Raw genomic sequence first — 25196 nt, forward strand, 5'->3', positions numbered from 1 at the left:
GCTTTTAACACAGTCAAACTAAGATAAATTTGTATAAACTAAATTTGTAAAAACTAAATCATTGTCATTATTGATGTTAAATATATTTTCTATTTATATTTCAGGATATATTTGAGTGTCGTACTTGTGGACTGCTGGGGTCGCTTTGTTGCTGCACGGAATGCGCTCGTGTGTGTCACAAAGGACATGATTGCAAGTATGTAGTTTGTTTTTTATGCCCCCGCCATATAATGGCAGGGGCATATAGTGTTACCCTGTTCCGTCATTACGTCATTCCGTCCTTCCGTCATCATCAGTTTCCGTTCATTATCTTAATAACCCTTGCACATATTGAACTCAAATTTGACATATGGATATGTCATGAGAAAATACAGGTCAAGTTCGAAATTGGTCATGGTTCGATGATTTTTGGCAGAGTTATGCCCCTTTTACTTTGAAAATAATATGAAATTTTAAGTTTCCATTCATTAACTCCCCAATGGTACAACACATTCAACTCAAACTTGACATATGGATACGTCAAAGGAATGCGCAGGTCAAGTTCAAATTTGGTCATGGTTCGATGATTTTTGGCAGAGTTATGCCCCTTTTACTTTGAAAATAATATGAAATTTTCAGTTTCCATTCATTAACTCCCCAATGGTACAACACATTCAACTCAAACTTGACATATGGATACGTCAAAGGAATGCGCAGGTCAAGTTCAAATTTGGTCATGGTTCGATGATTTTTGGCAGAGTTATGCCCCTTTTACTTTGAAAATAATATGAAATTTTCAGTTTCCATTCATTAACTCCCCAATGGTACAACACATTCAACTCAAATTTGACATATGGATACGTCAAAGGAATGCGCAGGTCAAGTTCAAATTTGGTCATGGTTCGATGATTTTTGGCAGAGTTATGCCCCTTTTACTTTGAAAATAATATGAAATTTTCAGTTTCTGTTTATTATCTCCCCAACAGTATTAAACATTCAACTCAAATTTGACATATTGATACGTCAAAGGAATGCGCAGGTCAATTTCAAATTTGGTCATGGTTCGATGATTTTTGGCAGAGTTATGCCCCTTTCACTTTAAAAATAATATGAAATTTTCAGTTTCCGTTTATTATCTCCCCAACAATATTACACATTCAACTCAAATTTGACATATGGATATGATTTTGGAATGCGCAGACCAAGTTCGAATCTGGTCATGGTTCAATGATTTTTGGCAGAGTAATGCAACTTTCACTTTGAAAATAATATGAAATTTACAGTTTCTGTTTATTATCAACCCAACAGTGTTACATATTCAACTCAAAATTGACATATGGATATGTCAAAGGAATGCGCAGGTCAAGTTGGAATTTGGTCATGGTTCGATGATTTTTTGGCAGAGTTATGTCCCTTTCACTTTGAAAATAATATAGATACATCTTAGGAATAAGCAGTTTAAGTTTGAATTTGGTCGTGGTTCAATGATTTTAGACAAACTTATCTTTCCTGAATGTTGGAAAAATTTTGAACTTTCAGCACTCATACTTTTGTGGAAATGTATATAGCCATTATGTTGGCTACAAATATGCAATATGCTATTTTTAAAAGGTTAAGACTGAATTATAATTTCAGTGCCTTGAACATTGTATAAAAATGGTTTGTGTTAACATTGAAAAGTTTTAAGGGCTTTGAACTTAGAATGAAAAAAATAATTTGTGCAAACAAATTTGGAACTAAATATTATAACATTTGAAATTTTGGCTGCATGCGGGGGCATCCGTGGCATGATGACACATTTCTAGTTGTTGTTCTTTTTTGTGTGTGTAGCTGTGTTGTGTTCTCTAACAATAAAATGGCTTTAATAATGAAAGATTATTATCTAAAAACTTTTTAGAAAATAACTATACTTATTAATAAAGTGGTTTTTACAGAGTTTTACATAGGATAAATTAGAAAATTTTTAAAGTAGGGTTATGCTTCATCAAATTGTTGTCTAATTTTGCGAATTTATACTGATTATTATTTTGGACCAGTACTGATTATTATTTTGGACCAGAAAATATTGGTTGAATGGGTGATATTTATTAAGGCTTTGGTGATTGAAATGAAATTGGTATCAAAGTTGCTCCTTTAGATGATAAATATTTTTAACTGAAAATTAAAATTGACTGAGGTGTGGCTCCGTAAATGAGGCTGGAATGTCATGACAATGACCTCTAGAGTGATTGTATTACTTAACACCCAACCCAGATAATATTAGAAGGCTGATATACCCACACTACAGTGGGTTCAAATCCTGTCAGGACCATGTCTGTCACTTGAGAAAGCTGCCCAGTTAGCTTATGGAATGTCCATGGTTCATTGTGCTTGAAATAATGAATGGGAGGGGCACCCAAGGTCTGCTTCAACAACCAAAGCTGAAAAAATCGCCATATCACCTTAATGGTGTTTGTGCAAAAAGAAACAACTCTGGTACCTGTTTATGCCTGAAATAATGCATGGAGTAGCACCTTAGCACTTACTTCATTACTAAAGCTGGATAGTCGCTACAAGACATTAACAGTGTTGTTGCGACATAAAAAGCAAACATAAAAAGCAAAAAAAAAAATGTAATTTTTGTCAGACTGATTATTACTTTTCAATACATTGTACATAACACAATGTCACAATGTTATAAATTTACTTACTTATTTACAGATTAAAGCGTACTTCACCGACTGCTTACTGTGACTGCTGGGAGAAATGTAAATGTAAAGCTCTGATAGCTGGTCAACAAGGACCCAGGCTGGATCTTCTGAATAGGCTTCTTGTTGAAACTGATCTTGTTACGCTGACAAACAGCAGGTAGGTGGAACTTCAATGTTATGTTTCTGTACAGTATTTCATTTCCTACTTTTGTTCCAAATTTAGGGGGAAATTATACTGCTGCACATTTATCTTTTTATTTAAGAGATTTAGAAAATAATCCTTAAAACATGGTGGTACTTATAAAAATGTATTTAGTGGTTAATAAGTATGGTTGAACCTTCCAGAGAGCTCAATAGGTAGAGCATTGGACTCTGAATTGAACAACCTAGGTTTGATTTCTGAACGGTGCAGGTCATTTTCGTTGTGATTGGTCATAAAGTCTATAGTTATTTGCACTGTACCTCAACTTTCTCATCAACAGAAAATATGTCAGTGGCTTGCGAAAGTAAAGGCAACTTGTACTGGTAAACTGCTTTACAGCCTGCTCAGGAATGATGCAGTGTCTGAACAGGGCTCTTTTAATTTTAATGTGGCTTACTGCCGTGATCCTGAGTGTAAACTACAAAAACCACGACCACTGTGGCGATGGTACATAATAATGATCTGTCATCAAAAAAGAGTTTTCAAGTGAAACATGACATATTTGTTAACAATGCATATATAGTAATTTAAACAAGGGAAGGAATGTAAGGTATAATGCCTAAGGATAATGATTTGTCATAATAATAAGGATTTGTTATAATTTCAGGGGAGAGAATATCCTATTGTTCCTGGTACAGACGGTAGGTCGACAGTTGGTGGAACAACGTCAGTACAGACCTAACAGAACTAGAGTTACCTCAGCTGCACCAAGGAAAGCTCCTAATAATGATCTTGGTGAGTATTCAATTAAAAGCTGGTTTAAAAATATTTTTTTTATTTTTTTCTTCTCTAAAAAGCATTATTTTTTCCCAAACTATTCTCTTTTAAGTTATTTTAATAGTTGGAAAAAGATTGACTTACATTTGTGTGCTTATGAACTATTGTCATTTAACTTTTAATGTTTTATTTTCAAAGAATAGGGATAAGACATTTTTTTGAGTGGTTCATATTTAAAATATAGGTAGCACATTGAGGGTGAGTGTCAATGTACAGTGTTACTTCATGGTTTGTCTATGGTGGCAGCTTGCGTTTTAACCTTCACATTGCTTGTGGCTGTTGAATCATCTACCCCTGTAACTTGTGCAGACCAAGATCAGCAGGGACATCTGTGCCCTTTGATCATGGTCAGGTCTCAAGGTTATAAAAATTTTTCTCTGAATCTTGTCTCAAATCTCAGGTTTTTCATTGGCCAGTGTACATTTTGTGGGAGTTTCTGACCAATCAAATACCTGAGATCTGAGTTTGAGCTTATAGAATTTCTTTATAACCTCGGGCCCTGCCTGTTTGCTATTCAGTCAGTTATTACTTTGAAACTTTTCCCTAAAATAATGAATGGTTTTGTCCAGATTGAAAGATAGACAAGGTCATGTAAGCAATTCAGCATGGTTATGGAGAAAGAATATTGGAAAGTTACCTTTAGTGTCTAATAGGATGAAACTTTGTTTACCTAGCGTTGTATAGCTTAAAATTACTTGTTTAAAAGGTAGAAAAATCTCATTGTATATTTCTATTTATAGATGTTGAAATGCCTGAACATGACCTGGAGCCACCTAGATTCAGTCGTCGAGCCCTCGAGCGAATCCTCAATGACTGGACAGCTGTGAAAGCCATGTTACTGAGTGGCATGCGTAGTAAAAGAGGCACTAACCCAGACGTAGTATATGAAGAACAGCTGTACCTAGAGAGTCAGAGTGGAACGGCAAGACTTGACAAGTTTACACACTGTTTACTTGTGAAATGCAGTGTTGAGGTATGGTTGATAATGAATATATCTTGACTGTGAAGTTTATTTATAGGATTGTTAACTTTGTGCAACTTCAAAGATGTATCGATTGGGAATTTTGGGCTATTTAAACCTATATGTTTAAACTATTTGATAATGTTGATCAAAAAAAAAATTGTAGTGAGGTTAAAGGGTGAAAATTAGAACTGGATGTCTGTAATTGACTTTAATATTGTATTCTAATATAAATGTCATTGGAGTACATAAACTGGAAAATGAATGATTTGTAAATTTTTCATGAAAAAGCTTGACATGCACATAAAATTCTTGTTTAAGCTTCTAGAAAAAGTTGCATATTTTGTTAGGAACATTGTTAATACTATGTTGTAGCTGTTCTGTGATAGATGCTAGATACATTATTGACTATATTATTGCTGTTCTAAAACAGATGCTAGATACATTATTGACTACATTATTGCTGTTCTGTTTACAGATGCTAGATACATTATTGACTACTTTGATAAGAGAGATGAGGAATGAGACAACTGAGGGCAGGAAGGCTGAGGCCAAGATGGTGGCACGAAGATTTATTCGCTCGGTTGCTAGAATATTTGTTGTTCTTAATGTAGAGATGACCCCTAATTCTGGTAAAAAAAAGAGGTAAGTCTGGAAATAGATGTTGAATGAGGATGACTATTTGCCAAGAGAAAAACAAATCTTAGGGTTGGTTAAAGTCTCAGTAAGCCTCCAAAACACTTATCATTTGTATTTCCAAAATTTTCTCTTTTTTTAGGTGGGGGTTGGGGGTTCTGTTTGTCATCATTGCTCTTTTAGCTAAACCATCTTTTGTTTTTCTACTCTTAGAAAAGTAATTGTTACCTTGTATTTTGTATTGAAGACAAAATAACACTATGCATATGTTTTGTTATTTTATTGACTGTATATAGTTTGTTACTTACCGGACAATAACTTGAGTAAGAAATGAGATATTGTGACCATTGTTAAGTCTAGTTTAAAGGCTAGTTATCCCCCAGAAAGGTGACAAATACTGCAAAATTAGTCATTAAATTCACGTAATATATAAATTATTACTTGAATATTGAATCTTTTTACTTTTTCTTACAATCTTAATACCTTTTTCCCAAGTTTTTTTGTCTTGAAATATTTTGGCTCATCAAATGGCATGAAGCTTTAATTCGGCATTGTTTATTTTACAGCCCTGGTATACCTTCCTGTCAACCCCTGGTGAAGTGTAAGAGAGCGTTTCAAGCTCTGATCAATATAGCCGTGGAGGAGTTGTGCGAGATAGCTAACTCTCTGATAGCCCCTGTTCGACTTGGAGCTGCCAGGCCCACTGCACCTTTCTCATTGGTGGCTGCAAATGTCGAAGCTGTTCAGGTATTTGAGAGGCTTTCTTTCCCTTGATATTAGTTAATTTTACACCACTTGCCCCTCACTAGGTTGGAACCCCTCCAGGGACTTTGGATTCTTGTATATGAGAAAGCAAGCCTGCAGAATATTGGTGGTTCTACTCAGTTGCCCACTCTTGCATAAAATAATGCTATGAGGGTCATCTAAAATCTTCCTTCACCAGTCAAGCTGGAAAGTCCCATATGACATATACTGTGTTTGTGAGACATTGAAACCCAAAACCATCACTGTGTAGTTTTTGAATAGGTGATGCAGTTTAAGTATCTTATAAATTAATAATATTATGAGGCATACAGATGAAACTTATGTGTAAAAGAAATTAAAGAATATTTGTATAATGTATAATATACTTTTCCTTCAGTCATGATTTTGTATATTGCATCCTTGTTTGTTGATGTCAAATTGTTCACCATAACTGCTCATTTAGTATAATCAACTGTCTGAGAAAAGATGTATAATTTGTATAACCTGTTAGAATGTTTACCGTTGTTAATTTTTACTGCTCTGTTAATTTTTACTGACAATGTTAACCTTTGTCAATTTTTACTGACTTTAGGGAAGTGAGGAGATATTTAGCGTAGACCCACTGCCACCTAAAACTTCTTCTGTTGACGAGGCTGCCCACTCCGTGTCGTACGTTACCCACAGCGTGCCGGACCGAGACATGCCCAGTGACAGGGAGAACCTCGATGCTGGAGATAGGGACGAGGAAGAATTGATGCCGGTTGACATTGAAGAAGACGTAAGTTTTTAGGTCAAAGGTTTTGTAAATGGTTACATTTTTTAATCTGCAGAAATTTGATAAGTGGATTTGATCAGTTCATCACAAGTTAAATGGATTTTATGGTCTAAATAAAAAAAATTGAGCTACCAACATTGAAGAGCCTGTTTAAATGACACATGTGCACACTGGCCTGATTCAATATTGGTAAAGGATAATCATTTTTTTGGTCCCACTCGTCTTGTTTTTCTTTGCACATGTATGGATAAATGTAAGTCAGCCTTCTTTTATTCAGGAAAGCTAAAATCTTGCACTAAAAGTACAATTGTATACTTGCGCCTTAAAACCTATCATAGATCTGAAAATATATATGTATATATTTCATTGTTCAAAATTTATCAAAGTATAAATTTTCTATATTTTAAAAATATACAAATTTCATTGTTCAAAATTTATCAGAGAAATATTTTTTCTATATTTATAAATATACAAATGCCATTGTTCAAATTTTGTTGCAGAATTGTTTTTCTATATTTATCAAAACAGATTGAAGTGGTTGGTGGTATATTGATGGGAAACGATGACGGCCACCAGTCGGATAACGATGACAGGCAGTCGGAACATTCCGAGCATGAACAACAGCCGCCGGAACAGGACGACGTTGCCGAGAGCGACATGGACCTAGACCTGCTCGCCGAGTCGGAGAGTGATAGCGAGAGTATGCACAGTAACCAAGACAATGTCAGTGTACAGAGAAGCGCTGTTACCATGGCAACAGCAGGATCTGATGCTGGTAAAAATTTGTATTGTTGTGTACGCTAGTTGTTATGTAGTAATGTTTTTTATATGCCCGAAAGAATTTATATGTTAAAACTTCTTCTATAAAACACCAGTGAAGTTCGATTCTAAAAATAAAAGAAATGTGTCCGCTTTACTAATGTACAATTAGAGAGTGGACCAGTAGTTTAGAGGTTTCAAGTAGTTTCCTTATTATCCCCCGCCGATGGAATCGGGAGGGGGATATAGTTTTGGCGTTGTCCGTCCGTCCGTCCATCCGTCCGTCCGTCTGAATTTCATTTCCGGAGTAGTTCTCTGCAACTAATGGCTGGAATTCAAGAAAACTTTATGGGAATGTTGATCAGCATGTGAAGTTGTGCACCTGGGTATTTTCGTCTGGATATTTTTAGTATTTTTAGAGTTATTGCCCTTGACTCAGTAAAATTTTGTCCGAATTTCGTTTCCGGAGTAGTTCTCTGCAACTATTGGCTGGAATTCAACGAAACTTTATGGGAATGTTGATCAGCATGTGAAGTTGTGCACCTGGGTATTTTCGTCTGGATTTTTTAGTATTTTAAGAGTTATTGCCCTTGACTTAGTAAAATTTTGTAATTTTCAACTTGTGTCGCATGTAACTCAAAAAGTATTTGACCTAGAGTCATAAAACTTTACAGGAATGTTGATCAGTATATATTGTTGTGCACCTGGGTATTTTCGTCTGGATATTTTTAGTATTTTTAGAGTTATTGCCCTTGACTTAGTAAATGTTTGCAATTTTCAACATGTGTCGCATGTAACTCAAAAAGGATTTGACATAGGGTCATTAAACCTTATTGGAAAGTTGCTCAGCATATTTAGTCTGTTCCTGGGGTTTCGCTTGTGGATTTATCCAGTATTTGTAGAGTTATTTCCCTTGACTTAGTAAAAACTGTTTCATTATGTTGTTATTTGATCCTTGAGTGCTTGAGTTAGAATTGACCAACTTTACAGGAATAATGATCAACATCACTAAATTACAGGAATAATGATTCACCTCACTGTGATGCTATGAACCTGGGACTTTGCATGTGGATTTTTTTCAGTTTTGTTAGAGTTATTGCCCTTGAATTACAGTAGTATAAATTTGCAATTTTCAACTTGGGGTTTGCTTGGGGATTTATTCAGTATTTGTAAAGTTCTTGCCCTTTACTTAGTAAAAAGATTTTTAGTTTTCAAAAAATATTTGACCTAGAGTCATAAGATTGACAGAACAGTGGCGCGAAGGGGGCACCTGTGTCCTATGAACACATTTCTAGTTTTTATTAAAGAAGAATTAAAATGATTTGTTACAATAACATTTAAAAATATTTGAAAATTGTGAGATCCCTTCTTGATGCCTTGAATATGGCAATGAAGTCTGGAGATTAAGATGTTTTTACATCTATGTGAGCTATTGTGATCCCCCACAGTCCGTCGTCTTGCGTCGTCAGCAATTTCTTTAAACAACATCTCCTCAGAAACAAATGACTGCACAGCAACCAAACTTTACAGGAATGATCCTAGGGTGGTCCCCTGCCAAAGTTGATCAAATGGTTCCGGTCTGTTGCATAAGTAGGTCACAGGGCCAGAAAAGGAGTTTCAAAAATGCAAAATTAAAAAATCTTGTCTGAAAGTACAAGGCCTAGAGCTTTGATATTTGGTATATGATATAACCTATAGGTCCTCTACCAAAATTGTTCAAATTTTAGCCCTGGGGTCAAAATTGGCCCCACTCCAGTGGGTCATAGATTTTCCTTATATGTATATAGTGAAAACTTAAAAATTCTTCTTGTTTGAAGGTACAAGGCTTCAAGTTCAAAGAATATTACAGTTTATGCCATGATTAATATATAAATAAAGCCTTATGTCTTCAGTTGTTGTGTTAATAATAACCAGTACTCGGCGGGGGATATAAATTCAACGAATTTGCTTGTTGTTTATGTATTTTATCACCGGCAAATTTCATTTTCCACCTGAATTCTCTTGATTTATCTAAAAATAACTTTAGAAAAGCTGAAGGTTGCTTAAATAGTTATATGGCAGTGATTGTAAAGGGGACACATTTTGTGATGAAAGAAAATATCTAAACAGAATGTAATATGTAAAAACGTAACAATATGTTCTCGATTCTATAGTCATATTTGGTTAACTTTGCACTTCAGGTATGGGAAGCTTGGCTCATTTCTCTGACTCGGGAGAATCGTCCAACCAGGAGGACGAATATGAAAGTGAGGGCGGGGACAGTGAGGAACACGAAGGGGAAGACCTTGGTACCCTCGATGAACAACTTGAACGTAGAAATAATGCTGCAGGTAGGGCGAGTTACTTTCATACATTACCAGCCATTGGTAGAATTTAGTTTTAAACTAGTTTTGGTATCTACTAGGTCCAACTGAGTGGCTGAGTGGTTAATGCGTCGGACTAGTAATCTAGAGGTTGCTGGCCGCATGGGTTCAAACCCCGTCAGGGGCAAGTCATAATTTCCTTGAGAAAGAAACTTTATATCTTTGCTTAGTACTGGTTGATTTCAGGAAAAAATTTGGGTGTTTCAACAACACAATGGACCTTAAAAAATTTTTTATAAACTTTTTTCATAGCAGTCTATAGAAAACTAAAGAGAAACATTCATTTGGTAATCAACACGCACACACATATCTATAGTCATATATTGTACAGAATAGAAACAGTGGTAAATAACACTACAAAATCATTGCAAAATCATCAGAATTTTCTAAGATAAAATGTTTACAAAATATTTTAAGAATGAAGTGTTCTTGATTATAAATAATATTCTCCATTACTCAATGTGAGAAAGGAATCAATTGAACAAATGTTATGTTACATTTGTAATTTATTACTCAAATGGGGCACTGTTTAGCTTATTTTTATCGCGTCCAGTATTCTATTAAATAACAAATTTCCATTCCTCACTTTTAGAAAGGAATATATGGAAGAAATGTTATGTTATATTTGTAATTTATTAAGAAAATGAAGAAATGAATAGCTTAATTTTATATTGTTTTCTGGTATTTTTTATTTCAGCCAATCAAGGTCAGAGGACATTGCAGGCTCCGCAAACAATGCAGTGGGCAATTAGACAGAGAGAGCCTCAGAGCAGTACCCGGGCTCCGCCAGCTGTAGCCACAACTACAGCCACCACCGCAGGTAACAACCTTATAATCTCTAAACATCTAATTTAGTATTAAAGGCCCATTTAGCCTCAGAAATGAATATTTTTGTGCCCCCACTTTAGTGGCGGGCATTTAGATTTACCCTTGTCTGTCTGTCCGTCCGCACTCACAGGACAGTAATTATGTGGCTAGAGGGACAATAGGTAACTGTTCTTTCTCTTTGATGTCATTCATTCCGCAATGCTTTTATGTGGCTATTTTCTTTTGTGTGGCTAAAAAGAACAATAGAGAGAACAATAGAGTAGCCACATAATTACTGTCCTGTGAGAACTTCCGTCCTTCCATCCGTCCGTCCTTCCGTTCGTCCGTCTGTTCACTTTTGTGTCGCACGTAACTCAAAAAGTATTTGACCCAGAGTCATGAAACTTTACAGGAATGTTGATCAGCATGTGTAGTTGTGCACCTGGGTAATTTCTTGTGGATATTTTTAGTTTTTTTTAGAGTTATTGCCCTTGACTTAGTAAAATTTTGCAATTTTCAACTTGTGTCGCATGTAACTCAAAAAGTATTTGACCTAGAGTCATGAAACTTTACAGGAATGTTGATCAGCATGTGTAGTTGTGCACCTGGGTATTTTCGTCTGGATATTTTAAGTATTTTTAGAGTTATTGCCCTTGACTTAGTAAAATTTTGCAATTTTCAACTTGTGTCGCATGTAACTCAAAAAGGATTTGACATAGAGTCATGAAACTTTACAGGAATGTTGATCAGCATGTGTAGTTGTGCACCTGGTTATTTTCGTCTGGATATTTTTAGTATTTTTAGAGTTATTGCCCTTGACTTAGTAAAATTTTGCAATTTTTAACTTGTGTCGCATGTAACTCCAAAAGGATTTGACCTAGAGTCATGAAACTTTACAGGAATGTTGATCAGCATGTGTAGTTGTGCACCTGGGTATTTGCGTCTGGATATTTTTAGTATTTTTAGAGTTATTGCCCTTGACTTAGTAAAATTTTGCAATTTTCAACTTGTGTCGCATGTAACTCAAAAAGGATTTGACATACATGTAGAGTCATTAAACCTCACGGGAAAGTTGCTCAGCATATAAAGTTTTGCACCTGGGGTTTCGCTTGTGGATTTATCCAGTATTTGTAGAGTTATTTCCCTTGACTTAGTAAAAACTGTTTCATTATGTTGTTATTTGTTCCTTGAGTGCTTGCGTTAGAATCAACCAGCTTTACAGGAATAATGATCAACATCACTAAAATACAAGAATAATGATTCACATCACTGTGAAGCTATGCACCTGGGACTTTGCATGTGGATTTTTTTCAGTTTTGTTAGAGTTATTGCCCTTGACTTACAGTAGTATAAATTTGCAATTTTCAACTTGTTCATGCATAGCTCAAAAAGTATTTCACTTGTAGGCCTGAAAGTTTACAAGAATGTTGGTCAGCATGTGTACTTATGCACCTTGGGGTTTGCTTGTGGATTCATTATTTGTAAAGTTCTTGCCCTTTACTTGGTAAAAGATTTTAAGTTTTCAAAAAATATTTGACCTAGAGTCATAAGATTGACCGAACAGTGGCGCGGTGGGGGCACCCGTGTCCTATGGACACATTTCTAGTTATAATGTTTTTTAGAAAGAGCAAATATGAGTTTTGTAACATTGAAATAATGGGTTTACAGCTTGTTAGATGCTTATCACCTGAAGAAAGTAGCTATTTGTTAAAAAAAAGTAACAAGATGTAAACAAAGTAGTATTTTGACTTCCATATGATATACTTAATCACTAGTATAAGGGTATGAATTACCAAAAAGCAACAGAAGAAAAAGATGGTTCAAGTAATTGGTCAAGGAGCAAATTTTTGGAAACTACAATAGTACACCAAAAATAAAAAGCTTTTGAGACATGAAAATTTAAGTAATTCTGGGGCAAAAATGACCTACATGTATAAGTTAATGCTATTTATTTATTTTACTTCTGGCTTTTGTGTTTCAATTTTACTTTTCTTTCCCTTTCTCTTAAAATTTGTCATACAAGTTACAGTACCGAGACTTTAGATTGTGGTTTGATAGATAAATTATTTAGTTGAATTTATAATGCCAAATATCAAATCAGAATTTGACTAAAGCCGTATATCAAATCAGAATTTGACTATACCTCACAGTAAATTAAGGAGGTAAATACCTCACAGTAAATTGAGGAGGTAAACTAGATAAAGAAATCAAGAAAAAACAAGTTTATAGCCTTAGTTAGGCACTGATAGACTGGTCGGGTGTTTGCCCAACAAGCCTCTTCCGGGACCAGTTATGTTTATTGAGTTTGTTTTGTGTAGATTTATTATATTTTCTGACTTTATATTATTTTTGCTGTTGTCAGGAGGTGGAAGCAGTTTGATTTATATAGACCCCTCAAATCTTCGCCGGACGACTGTCACAACAGCTGCTGCCGTGACCCCGGAGGCACCTATCACCATGGCAACCACATGCAGTCAGCTGGCAAGGTCGTTCGGCATTGTGGTGCGTCAGATAGCCGACCTTTTAACAATGTTACAGGACTACCACGCCCTTGCCCCGACGTTACCTAGGATACTGGATATATCAGATCAGGAGGCCCTAGAACTCCAGGTATGTACCATGATTAATCTGATTTCTGACATATTTAAAGGCCCATTATGCCATAGAAATGCTATAATTTACATTTCTCATAGGCTTTCTATTTCTACATTTGGTATCTTGTCCCAGTTTCCACAAAACACTCAATTGCTGTATAAATATAACTATCTTTTTTTTTAGCTCGACTATTCGAAGAATATGAGAGCTATTGTAGTCGCCCCGGCGTCGGCGTCGGCGTCAGCGTCGGCGTCTGCGTTGGTTAAAGTTTTTTGTAAAGTCAAATATCTCAATTATTACTCGAGATTATCAATTGAAACTTACAATACTTATTTATAGTAACAAGGTACATCAGATAGACAAGTTGGATAACTCTGCCTACAATATTGACAGAATTATGCCCCTTTTCAACTTAGAAATTTTGGTTAAAGTTTTTTGTAAAGTCAAATATCTCAATTATTGCTTGAGATATTCAATTGAAACTTACAATACTTTTTTATAGTAACAAGGTACATCAGATTGACAAGTTGGATAACTCTGCCTACAATATTGACAGAATTATGCCCCTTTTTAACTTAGAAATTTTGGTTAAAGTTTTTTGTAAAGTCAAATATCTCAATTATTGCTTGAAATATTCAATTCAAACTTACAATACTTATTTATAGTAACAAGGTACATCAGATTGACAAGTTGGATAACTCTGCCTACAATATTGACAGAATTATGCCCCTTTGGAACTTAGAAATTTTGGTTAAAGTTTTTTTGTAAAGTCACATATCTCAATTATTGCTCGAGATATTCAATTGAAATTTAAAACACTCTTTTATAGTAACAATGTACATCAGTTTGCAAAATTGCATAACTCTGCCTGCAATATTTGCAGAATTGTTTGCCCCTTTGAAACTTAGAAATTTTGGTTAAAGGTTAAAGGTCTTCAAAGATATTTACTACTTTACACATGCACTTAGGGTCATAATTGGAGGGTCATAATTGTATGTCACTGACCAAGTTCCATAACTCTATCTTGCATTAAGGCTGATTCATATCCCCTTTTCTACTTAGTCTCTTGGTAAATGTTTACATGCAAGTTTTACATATCTCAATAACTATTAAAGATATTTATTTAAAACTTCACATATGCATTTAGGGTCATAATTGTAGGTCACTGACAAAGATCCATAATTCTATCTTGCATTTAGGCTGATTTTTCTCCCCTTTTTCAACTTAGAAATTCATGGTAAAGTTTTGCTTGTAAGCTGTTATCTCAATAACTACTAAAGGGTTTGTGCCTTTTTTGGGACAATTTTGTGCATTCATAATAATAAAGCAGTGATTTACTTGATAAAACATCTTAATAACAAGCCTTTGTACCTTTTCTGTCAAATTTATGTATTCATAGGTAATTAGTATTATTATACTCAATAAAACACCCTTGTGACATTACCTTCTGAATAGTCAAGCCAATACTGTATAATTAGACTCTCTCTAAGGCCTATAACATGAATTTATAAAAAAAAAAATAGCCCTTTTGTGAACTTAAAAAATTTAACATTATCAAGGCTGTTTTACTATCAAGCACTTAGAATAGTCGAGCATGCTGTCTGTCCTACAGACAGCTCTTGTTTTTGCTCTGTTTGCAAATGGAATATTTAGTGAAGTAGTATTTTGAATGGAGGTCAAAATACTACTTTGTTTACATTTTGCTACCTTTATGACACATCACTGCCTGTCCAGCGCTACTTTTTTCAGTTGTTGAACATCTAACATGCTCTAAATCCATTATTAAAACATTATTAAACGCATGTTTGACATTTCTAAAGAATTAAAAAAATATGGATTTCTGAGGCATAATGTGCCTTCAATTGATAATCAGGAAACATTATGAATATCATGTTGCTATTGCTTCTGTTGCCAGTTATGTGAAAGTTATACCGCTGATTGGAGTGATTTATCCCAAAATGGCTCTGAAAGCGCAGATTTGTGAGGCATGTTTGTTTTATAAAGTTTTTGTTTATTATTTCAGCTGTATTTAGAGTATCAGTTAAAGCCAACATGGGACTGGCTGATCACTATTCTTGACTCGACTGAGGCCCAGCTGAGATTCGGGTCTGCCCTGAGTAACACATCAGACCCTGCCAATCCCAGTCACCCTCTGTGCCATGTAAGGACTGCCCGGGAGCGTACTCGAAGAGAAGAGACACCGATTTTACAAGTGGTTGATACACGGCGACGACAAAGATTTGGTGCCCTTGGAGGTATTGCTTTTGTTTTATTTGCAGATAAAGTAATACGAATTTAAATATTTAATGATTCTTATTTCATAAACTGAACTGTAAATTGAACTAGCTCGCAGAACTTTATTTGTACTGCATGGTAATAATGTACTAGAATGTTAGAAATGGTATGGATTTTTGTAAATATCCTTTTTTCAGAATAAACTGGTTTTTAGCTGAAGAAATTTTATTTGTTTTAAGAACACATTTTTTAAAAATTTTATCACTAGGAAAGAATAACTGTAATAAGATTTTTTAAAATCCACTTAATTTTAAATCTGTACTTATTCCAGTAAAGAAAATTGTTTGGTTGTTTAAGAATTTTAGTGTTATGATTTATCTAAAAATAACATATTTAACCTAAAGAAAAGCTGAAGGCAAAAGTCATTGAATTTATTTTATGTTTTACAGGTACCACTGACCATGGGAATAATGCAAGGAGAGATTTTCTAAACTATGCCTTATCTTTAATGAGATCACATAACAATGAACATTCGGACTCCTTACCAGTTATAGATATTGCATCGTTACGTCATGTGGCATACGTATTTGACGCTCTGATTTACTACATGAGGAGCGGAACGGATACGGACACAGACGTCCTTCGTGACGGTATATCTGTGATATCGTGGCAGGAGCATGATGAGAACGAGAATGATGATCACGATGACGATTTAAACAATGCAATGTCTATGGACACAGAGAGTATAGACGGCGATGGCGAGATGTCTGGGAAACAAGGTCGCAAACATACGTTTTTCCAGAGGTCAGATTCAACTTTATTTCTGGGTTGCCCGCCACCCGATCCTTTTCAGACACCACTTGTTCAAGCATTGCCATTGGCTGATCAGCCACATCTTCTGCAGCCGAATGCAAGGCGGGAGGATTTGTTCGGTGTTGCTAAGCAGACTATTGTCCCGAATTCCACAGTGGATGAAAAGACTGTACCTGGTAGTGAAAGTGTGCTAGATAAACTTCCGTTGCATTTATCTTTATCTGCTAGAGTGCCTGAATCACAGTCGGGAGCTTCTGGTAAATTGCAGACTGATAACCAGTCTAGTGTTCCAAGTGGATTTAACGATAACCAGTCTAACACAGGTGCTAGTGTAATTGTACGTTCAGCAACATATCAGCCAGCACCGGTCTGGGATTCCGGCGACCCTTCAATATCATCCCCGTTTTTCTCATCAGCATATGATTCAAGTGTTCAGTCTGCTAGACCAACCTCACAGGGCGAGACTAGTAGTGTGCCACCTGCAGTGCAATCCGGTTCTCCAACCGTTCGAAGTATTTATCCAGTAGTAAACGTTTCAACGACGCCACAGGCATCGTCAGAAAGGGCGGAAGTTCACCAGCCAAGTGTCATAGTTCACTCAAGTACAGCAATTTCAGCTAATGTTTCTGTTGCAAATATATCGTCTGCTAGCATGGGAGTTAACTTGCTATCGGCAAGTTCCCCTATATTTAATGTCAGTGACCCTCTGCCAAGTGATTTGAGAACAACTGCTGTAAATATACCATTGACTTCCGAATCTGTTATCACATCTGCCCCATCTCCTTCAAGAGCATCTACCTCCACCCCGGTAATTATGCAGCCGGCTGGAAGTGTGCAAGGGGTGGGTAACACCGAATCTCCTGTATCAATGGTTATGACACCTGTGACCTCAGATGTTAGCCAATCACAAGGCTCTGCAGCAGTTTCTAGACAATCCCCATCTAGAAATCAAGCATCTACAGGTATTGTAGAACTGTATTTTCATCTTGACTTGAACAATTATTTCTTTAATCTTTCATGTTTTTATTGTTGTTTTTTTAGGCATCAATAGCAATATTGTGATACCTGTTTCCCCTTTTATCTGGATTAGGAATTTGAAATCAATTAGTGTTATGATTAGATTTCTGTTTGTCATGACTTAAACATTTCATATAATGTGGTTATTGCTGAAACTTTAGTCATTTTTGAATTTTATCATTTTGAATATGTTATGTTTTGTTATGTTATTGAGATTAACTATAAGTTTGACAAAATTTTGCATCATCAACTCTTGCTATTGATAAAATTTGGGTAATTATGCCCTCACCCTCTCCCGCTTTAGATGAAGTTTAGGTATATTGCTTTGCGTATTGTTTGTCCATCTGATTTGTCTGTAGACCAGACCTTGTCTTATTAAAGAACACTGGCATACAGTCCTGTGATGATTAGGTGTAAGGTTTGTCATGATTTATAGATGACCCCTATTGACTTTTAAGTTAAACAGTCAAAGGTCAAGGTATCCATAACCTTGACTACAAAAAGCTTTTCCATTAATAACAAGGGAATGTTTTGGCCTACATTCCTCAGATATTGTTGTTGAGATACTGTGATAATAAGTACTGTTTATGTATTCATTAAATCAACACTCAAGGTCACTGCACAAAACGTTTTTCTGATCAATAAAGAAAGATCTGACCTCTACTGATTTTGAGGTCATTTGGTCTAAGGTCAAGGTCACTTAGCATGAAAATGCTTATCTGATTAATAACTACAGATTTGATGTATAGATTGGTCATGACAAGTAGATGACCTCTTTTAATTTCAAGGTCAGTATGCTAAAGGTCATGCTCACTGTGACCTTGGTAAGGGCCAATAACAGCTTTGCTTTTGCCTATAGTCTATAGATTTTGTAGGGAGATTTGTCATGTCTAGATAATCTAAAAAAAGGTAACATTGAAAAGTCAATTTAAAAATGACTACTTTGTTTCACTAACATCTATTGTTTTAACTGTCAAACTTGTATGAGCAACCTTTATAATTTTGTTGCTTCTACTCTTTTTGCCTCAAATAATGCATCTTGAGCTCTTCCTTGGATGTATTACAATAAAAAAAATTCTTTGTCACCTCAATATAGTGTGTATGACTTTTGCTAGTTATGCTTATTTTCTTTTATTTCAGTATCACTTGAGAGAGATTTAGCCCTATCTAGTCAAGAGACCAGTTTAGATCTCAGCACTAATCAGTCAAGGTCGGCCACATTGTCGAGTGATGCAAGTGCAGCAGACAACTCTCAAAGTACTCAACCTGTTCCAATGGACATGTCAATCTCCTTGGAAACTCCATCTAGAAGGACTCAGTCATACTCCGATCATGCAGGGAGCAGTGGTGTTACCGGGGTCGGCAACACGACTGGTAGTATGGCATTGTCACTTGGAAGCTCTGGTCCATTACAGTCACAACTGTCCGGCAGTAGTGGTGTTACAGAATATAGCGTGACAGGCGAGAGCCCTGTTCGACCAGGTACTAGGTCGGACTCTTTACCCAGCAGTTCCACATTAGGTAGCCAGGGAGCAATGTCTGCTGCACCAAGCTTGCCAGAGTCCTCGCCAATCACTCCTCCAGGTCATGGAATATCGGGCTCGAGTCTTTCACAAACAGACTCATCATATCCAGAAAATGCTAGTAGCTTGGAAATGGGAAGCCTAGATCTGTCACGTGTTGAAAGTAGGAGCCTGGATCTGAGTTCGGGTAGGTCTAGTGACGCCCCGTCAAGCCAGGTACCTGGCTCAAGCCAGGCTCCAGATGTGCCATTGAGTATGGACACTGATGGTTCCCTTGATCTTAGCAAGTCTGCAGCTGCTTTGACCACCCTGCAACAGGTACCGGCACGACCTCCAACTGCTACAGCAAACACAAGGTAAGCATAGAAATTATTTATGAAGTATAAGCTTCGTATAATTCTGTAGGGAGATTTTTTTGGGGCAAGTCACTTAATACTCGATATATCTGAAATGTGATGAATTTCTTTAGTGGACGTTAATTAATTTTGTTAATTATCAGTCAGCAGTATAAAGCCTGGTCGTAATGCACGGATGTTGTTGAGAAAAATAATTCTGTTATTATCAATGCCTTTGTAATGTTGTGTGGTACAGGTTATCAGTGAGAAAGAAATAATTTGTTTTATTCAGTTCTACCGATACACCTATGGACATGGTAGGAGCCAATGAAAATGTCTCTAACACTGTTGTCATAGAAACATCGCAAGGTGCACAGGCTGTGTCAAGGTATGAAGTTAAGATTGCATTTTTTGTCTGTGATTTACGTGATATTAAGGAGAATTATTTCAAATCGCTTGCCCCTCCCACTAGGTAGTTTATGGAACGTTTGTGGTTCTACTCAGGTGCCCGTTTGTGCCTGAAATAACGGTCAGAAGGGCACCTAAGGTCTTCCTCCACCAGTAAAGCTGGAAAGTCACATATGACCTCTACTGTGTTGGTGTTATGTAAAAAACCTATAATAATAAATATGTGATATTGAAGAAATACAGTCAACTCTAAAGTGACTCAAATTCTGTTACAGCATATTTCTGCAGAAATCAAAGAACTTTAAAGTCCATCAAAATTCTTGCTTTATCTTTTATATTTTTAACTCCGTTTACTTAGAATATTGATTGAGATTTTGGGTATGATGGAAGAAATTTTCCGTCCTGATAGTAAAATTTGATTGTATTTTCATCTCAGTAAACCTGTGATAAAAACATTTGCTTGGTCGAAAGTTTGCAACATCAAAAAGAGATATTATTATACTCTTTTTCGAATGTTCTGGTTGTTAGTATGTTTTAACTGTCATACATGATAATAGATGTAGGGTCCGGAAAGTGGACTTGAAATTGATACATACAAATCAAAAGAACTTTCTCCACAAATGAGCTTAAATCAGATCATAAATCTGATCAAAATATAAATATTGCATTTTCTTATAGTGTTGCTTCTTATTTTTTTTGCTTATTGGAGATTTTAATTCTTGAAATTAAGTAAACCTTTATGATTTTTGGGAATTTTTGGAAACCATCTTTAGAGGCACAGTTTGGCATTTTGAATGGATCATTTTTATGAATCCTTCTAAAGATGATTGGAAATAAACACTGCCTACAATTTTACCTATTCATTTTATCATTTAGACAACCTCCTACACGTTCTCAGATGATATCCCATGATGCTTTGCTGGGAAGATGGCGGCTGGCGCTGGATCTGTTTGGCCGCGTATTCTGTGACGACGTAGGGGCAGAACAAGGTTCGGTTATTAGCGAGCTAGGAGGATTTCCTGTGAAAGAGAGCAAATTCCGTAGAGAGATGGAAAAGATACGGAACTCGCAACAACGTGATCTTAGCTTAGAGGTATGTTGCTCAAAAGCATTTTTATGTAGCTGAAAGGTAGTTACAGACATTGGAAGTACAATTAATTGTAGTTCACGTCTTGTTTTTAGCTCACCTGTCACTTTGTGACAGGGTGTGCTTTTGTGATCGCTTTTCGTCCGGCGTCCGTCCGGCGTCTGTCCGTAAACTTTTACTTTAAATGACAACTCCTCATAAACCACTTAGCCAATTTCATCCAAACTTCTCAGGAATGTTCCTTTGGTGGTCACCTTTAAAAATTGTTCAAAGAATTTAATTCCATGCAGAACTCTGGTTGCCATGGCAACTGAAAGAAAAAACTTTAAATATCTTCTTTTAAAAAACCCTAAGAGCTAGAGCTAAGATATTTAGCATGAAACATCTTCTAATGAGTGTCTACCAAGTTTGTTCAAATAAAAGCCCTGGGGTCAAAATTGGCCCCGCCCCAGGGGGTCATTGATTTTGACCCTATATATATAGTAAAAACTTAAAAAATCTTCTTTTAAAGAACTCAAAGAGCTATTTCTTTTAAAGAACTCAAAGAGCTAGAGCTTAGATATTTAGCATGAAACATGTTCTAATGGGTGTCTACAAAGTTTGTTCAAATAAAAGGCCTGGGGTCAAAATTGGCCCCGCCCCGGGGGTCATTGATTTTCTTTATATGTGTATAGCAAAAACTTAAAAAATCTTCTTTGAAAAAACCCAAATAGCTAGAGTTTAGATATTAAGCATGAAACATCTTCTAGTGAGTGTCTACAAAGTTTGTTCAAATAAAAGCCCTTTGGTCAAAATTGGACCCGCCTTGGGGTCATTGATTTTCCTTATATGTGTATAGCAAAAACTTAAAAAATCTGCTTTGAAAAAACCCAAATAGCTAGAGTTTAGATATTAAGCATGAAACATCTTCTAGTGAGTGTTAACAAAGTTTGTTCAAATAAAAGCCCTTGGGTTAAAATTGGCCCGGGGGGGGGGGGGGGGGGAGGCCTATATACAGGTGAGCGACCTCAGGGCCATCATGGCCCTCTTGTTTTCTTACATAAGCAGTAATTTATGAGATGAAGTTAGCACATGACTACACTGGAAAAAAGTGTGGCTGCAATTTTCAAGAGAGTTCTGTTAAAGTATAAATATATTCAAAAATTTAAGAAAGTGAGTTTTGTTAAATTATTAATACATTCATTATTTTAGAGATATGGCAGAAGGACTTGTAAGAAATGTCTTAATGTATTAGATTATAACATTACTAAATTTTTAAATGTTCTAAAATTGAACTGTTAAACCTTCCTTCTTTCAGGTTGTAAGATCAAGAAATCAGCTCATCACCCAATCTTTTAAACAGTTAAACACGTACTTTAATCGAAGGACTAATACAAGTGGACCACCTCTGGCAGTACATAGGGTGAAGGTGACATTTACAGACGAGCCAGGTGAAGGAAGTGGTGTAGCCAGGAGTTTCTATACAGCTTTGGCAAATGTAAGATAATCATTTTTTTATTAGGTTGACTATTTAAAAAATATGGAGAGCTTTTGAATATGGAGAGCTGTTGTACTAACCTAGGTGTCAAAGTGGCCTTCACACTTTGGTTAAGTTTTGCATGCAAGTTGGTATTTCTAAAACTACTGGAGGGAATGAGCTTGAAACTTTAAACACTTATTTCAGAGCATAATAAGAAATCACTATCTAAGGCCGATATCTTTAATAAGAATTTTGACAGAATTATGGCTCATTTTTAACTAGAAAAGTCTACTCTATCTAGGCTCTAGTTCTGCCTTCAAGCACTGAAAAGAGTCAAGCATGCTGTCTTACCTTTAGCTCTTGTTTCATTAGGTTCAGATATATTGCCCTTTTCCAATGTGTGTGTGAACTTTTGGATCTTTCTATGTTTGGAAGATGTCTAGCTTATTTTAGCAAGAATTTTGACAGCCATTGGAATGAAAGTGAAAAAATCTTGATATTTCAAACCTATGCTATACATATATTATTTAATTGTATTTAACTTTTCCTCTTTGATGCAGACATGTTCCTTTATTCATCACATTTATTTTCATTTTTGGAATATCTTTTATTGTTGAAGGACAATGTCTTAAATATGCTTAGTTTAGACTGTAAGTTTTAGTAATTCGAGATAAGATACTTCCTATTTGATAGATATTTGATGTGTTTGCCCTGAAAAATGTTAATATGATACTGTTCTCAGCTTTCAAATAGATATTCCTAGTTATGCCCCCACTTCGAAGAAGAGGGGGTATATTGCTTTGCACTAGACCAAATGGTTTCCGAGTGATAACTAAAGAACCCCTAGGCCTAGGAACTTCAAACTTGGTATGGTGATTGGTCATGACCAGTAGATGACCCCTATTGATTTTGGGGTCAAAGGTCAAGGTCACATTGACCTTGTATGTTCAAACGGTTTCCGATAAATAATTCAAGAACGCTTAGGCCTAGGATCATCAAACTTGATATGGTGATTGGTCATGACCAGCAGATGACCCCAGAGATTTTGGGGTCAAGGGGTCAAAGGTCAAGGTCACATTGACCTTGTAGGTAAAAACGGTTTCCGATCAATAACTAAAAAAGGCTTAGGCCTAGGAACTTCAAACTTGGTATGATGATTGGTCATGACTAGTAGATGACCCCTATTGATTTAGGGGTCAAAGGTCAAGGTCACATTTACTTTGTAGGTAAAAACGGTTTCCGATCAATAACTAAAGAACCCTTAGGCCTAGAGACTTCAAACTTGGTAAGATGATTGGTCATGACCAGCAGATGACCCCTATTGATATTGGGGTCAAGGGGTCAAAGGTCAAGGTCACATTGACCTTGTAGGTAAAAACGGTTTCTGATCAATAACTAAAGAACGCTTAGGCCTAGGAATTTCAAACTTGGTATGATGATTGGTCATGACCAGCATATGACCCCTATTGATTTTGGGGTCAAAGGTCAAGGTCACATTGACCTTTTAGGTAAAAACGGTTTCCGATCAATAATGAAAAAAGGCTTAGGCCTAGGTACTTCAAAGTTGGTATGATGATTGGTCATGACCAGCAGATGACCCCTAGTGATTTTGGGGTCAAGGGGTCAACGGTCAAGGTCACATTGACCTTGTAGGTAAAAACGGTTTCCGTTCAATAACTAAAGAACCCTTAGGCCTAGGAACTTCAAAATTGGTATGATGATTGGTCATGACCAGTAGATGACCCCTATTGATTTTGGGGTCAAGGGGTCAATGTCATAGTGACCTTGTACTTAATGACCGTTTCTGACCAATAACTCAACAACTCAAGTTGCCTTGGTTGATATTTTTATGTGCTTTTGGTATACACATTTGAAGGTCTTATGTAATATAACATCATGGCTTTCATTAATGAGGCCTATGTGATTCATAAAATTTATGTATATATTATTTGGTAAGATTTTTAATAACTTTAATTGCTGCACACAACCTATGGGGTCACAATAATTAATACCTTGTGACCAGTCATGACCAGTAGATACTACATAACCCTTATTAATTGCTTGTTCACTGGGTCAGAAGTCATGCATAATAACCTGATCACATGACAAATTGGCTGCAGATAGGGGGCATACATGTTTTACAAACATATCTTGTTTAAGATGATTTGTTATTGGCCATAGTTTGAAGTGCAACCACATTCCTCAGTATCAAAACAGTGTCCAGAAATTTAATAAGAAAAAATATTAAAGAATAAATAAATCTTTAAAGCTGATGTGAGAAGTAAAATTTCCACTACTATTTCATCAATATTTTTCATCAATTTTGTTTTACAGGCAGTGCTATCACAAGAAAAATTACCTCCCCTTGAAAGCATAATGATTGGCAGCAAAAGTTTACAATACAGTAAGTACAGAATATGTATTTTATATGATAAGCCTAAAATATTAATCAAGATATGAGACGCGTCACGACAAAACCAACACAGTGCCTTTGCGACCAGCATGGATCCAGACCAGCCTGGGCAGTCTGATCAGGATCCATGCTGTTTGCTTACCAACCCTATTACAAGTAGAGAAACTGATAGCGAACAGCATGGATTCTGATCAGACGCACTTGTTGGTTGTGTCGTGACGCGGCTCATATTAATCCTCACTGCTGCGAGCTCAAGTCCTGCCAGGGACTTTTTGAGTGTTATATTGAGGAAGCTTATCAGCTAACTTAGCTAACTAATAGGAGACCCGTGGTTCTACACAGATGCCAGCCCAAGACTGAAGTAAAGTATGGTGCGGCACTTCTACCAGGGAAGCTTAACTTAAAAGAGTGTCTGAGTAAATTGAAACCCAACCCGTGAAAAATTATTTGAACTTTAAAATCCTATTTCCTTTATAGTATGTATAAAATTATGACAAAATTATATGCAATTTTTATAGACCTGTATAAGTTTCAACCTTTTACATAGTATTTACAAAATTACTAAGTTTTTACTGTCACTATAGAGTATAGCTGGGCTAAATATCCAAACATTTAAAA

At 36.0% G+C, this 25196-nt stretch overlaps 1 protein-coding gene across 2 annotated transcripts in view; it reads left to right on the forward strand.

Annotated features, from left to right (window-relative positions):
* Positions 1–25196, forward strand: part of LOC132745492 (E3 ubiquitin-protein ligase UBR5-like) — a 45782-nt gene that overhangs the window by 12634 nt on the left and 7952 nt on the right. For both annotated transcript variants that reach the window (XM_060734441.1, XM_060734440.1), the window contains exons 11-28: positions 105–196; positions 2680–2826; positions 3479–3606; positions 4389–4621; positions 5088–5254; positions 5812–5992; positions 6582–6767; positions 7293–7539; positions 9704–9853; positions 10584–10706; positions 13056–13303; positions 15312–15543; positions 15973–17298; positions 18494–19232; positions 19504–19599; positions 20496–20712; positions 22004–22183; positions 24500–24569. In XM_060734441.1, coding sequence (XP_060590424.1) covers positions 105–196; positions 2680–2826; positions 3479–3606; positions 4389–4621; positions 5088–5254; positions 5812–5992; positions 6582–6767; positions 7293–7539; positions 9704–9853; positions 10584–10706; positions 13056–13303; positions 15312–15543; positions 15973–17298; positions 18494–19232; positions 19504–19599; positions 20496–20712; positions 22004–22183; positions 24500–24569 — 4762 coding nt within the window. The remainder of the gene's footprint in view (positions 1–104; positions 197–2679; positions 2827–3478; positions 3607–4388; positions 4622–5087; positions 5255–5811; positions 5993–6581; positions 6768–7292; positions 7540–9703; positions 9854–10583; positions 10707–13055; positions 13304–15311; positions 15544–15972; positions 17299–18493; positions 19233–19503; positions 19600–20495; positions 20713–22003; positions 22184–24499; positions 24570–25196) is intronic.

This window comes from Ruditapes philippinarum, unplaced genomic scaffold (assembly GCF_026571515.1).
Source record: "Ruditapes philippinarum isolate M1 unplaced genomic scaffold, ASM2657151v2 ctg3280_1_1_1_1, whole genome shotgun sequence".
NCBI lineage: Eukaryota > Metazoa > Mollusca > Bivalvia > Venerida > Veneridae > Ruditapes > Ruditapes philippinarum.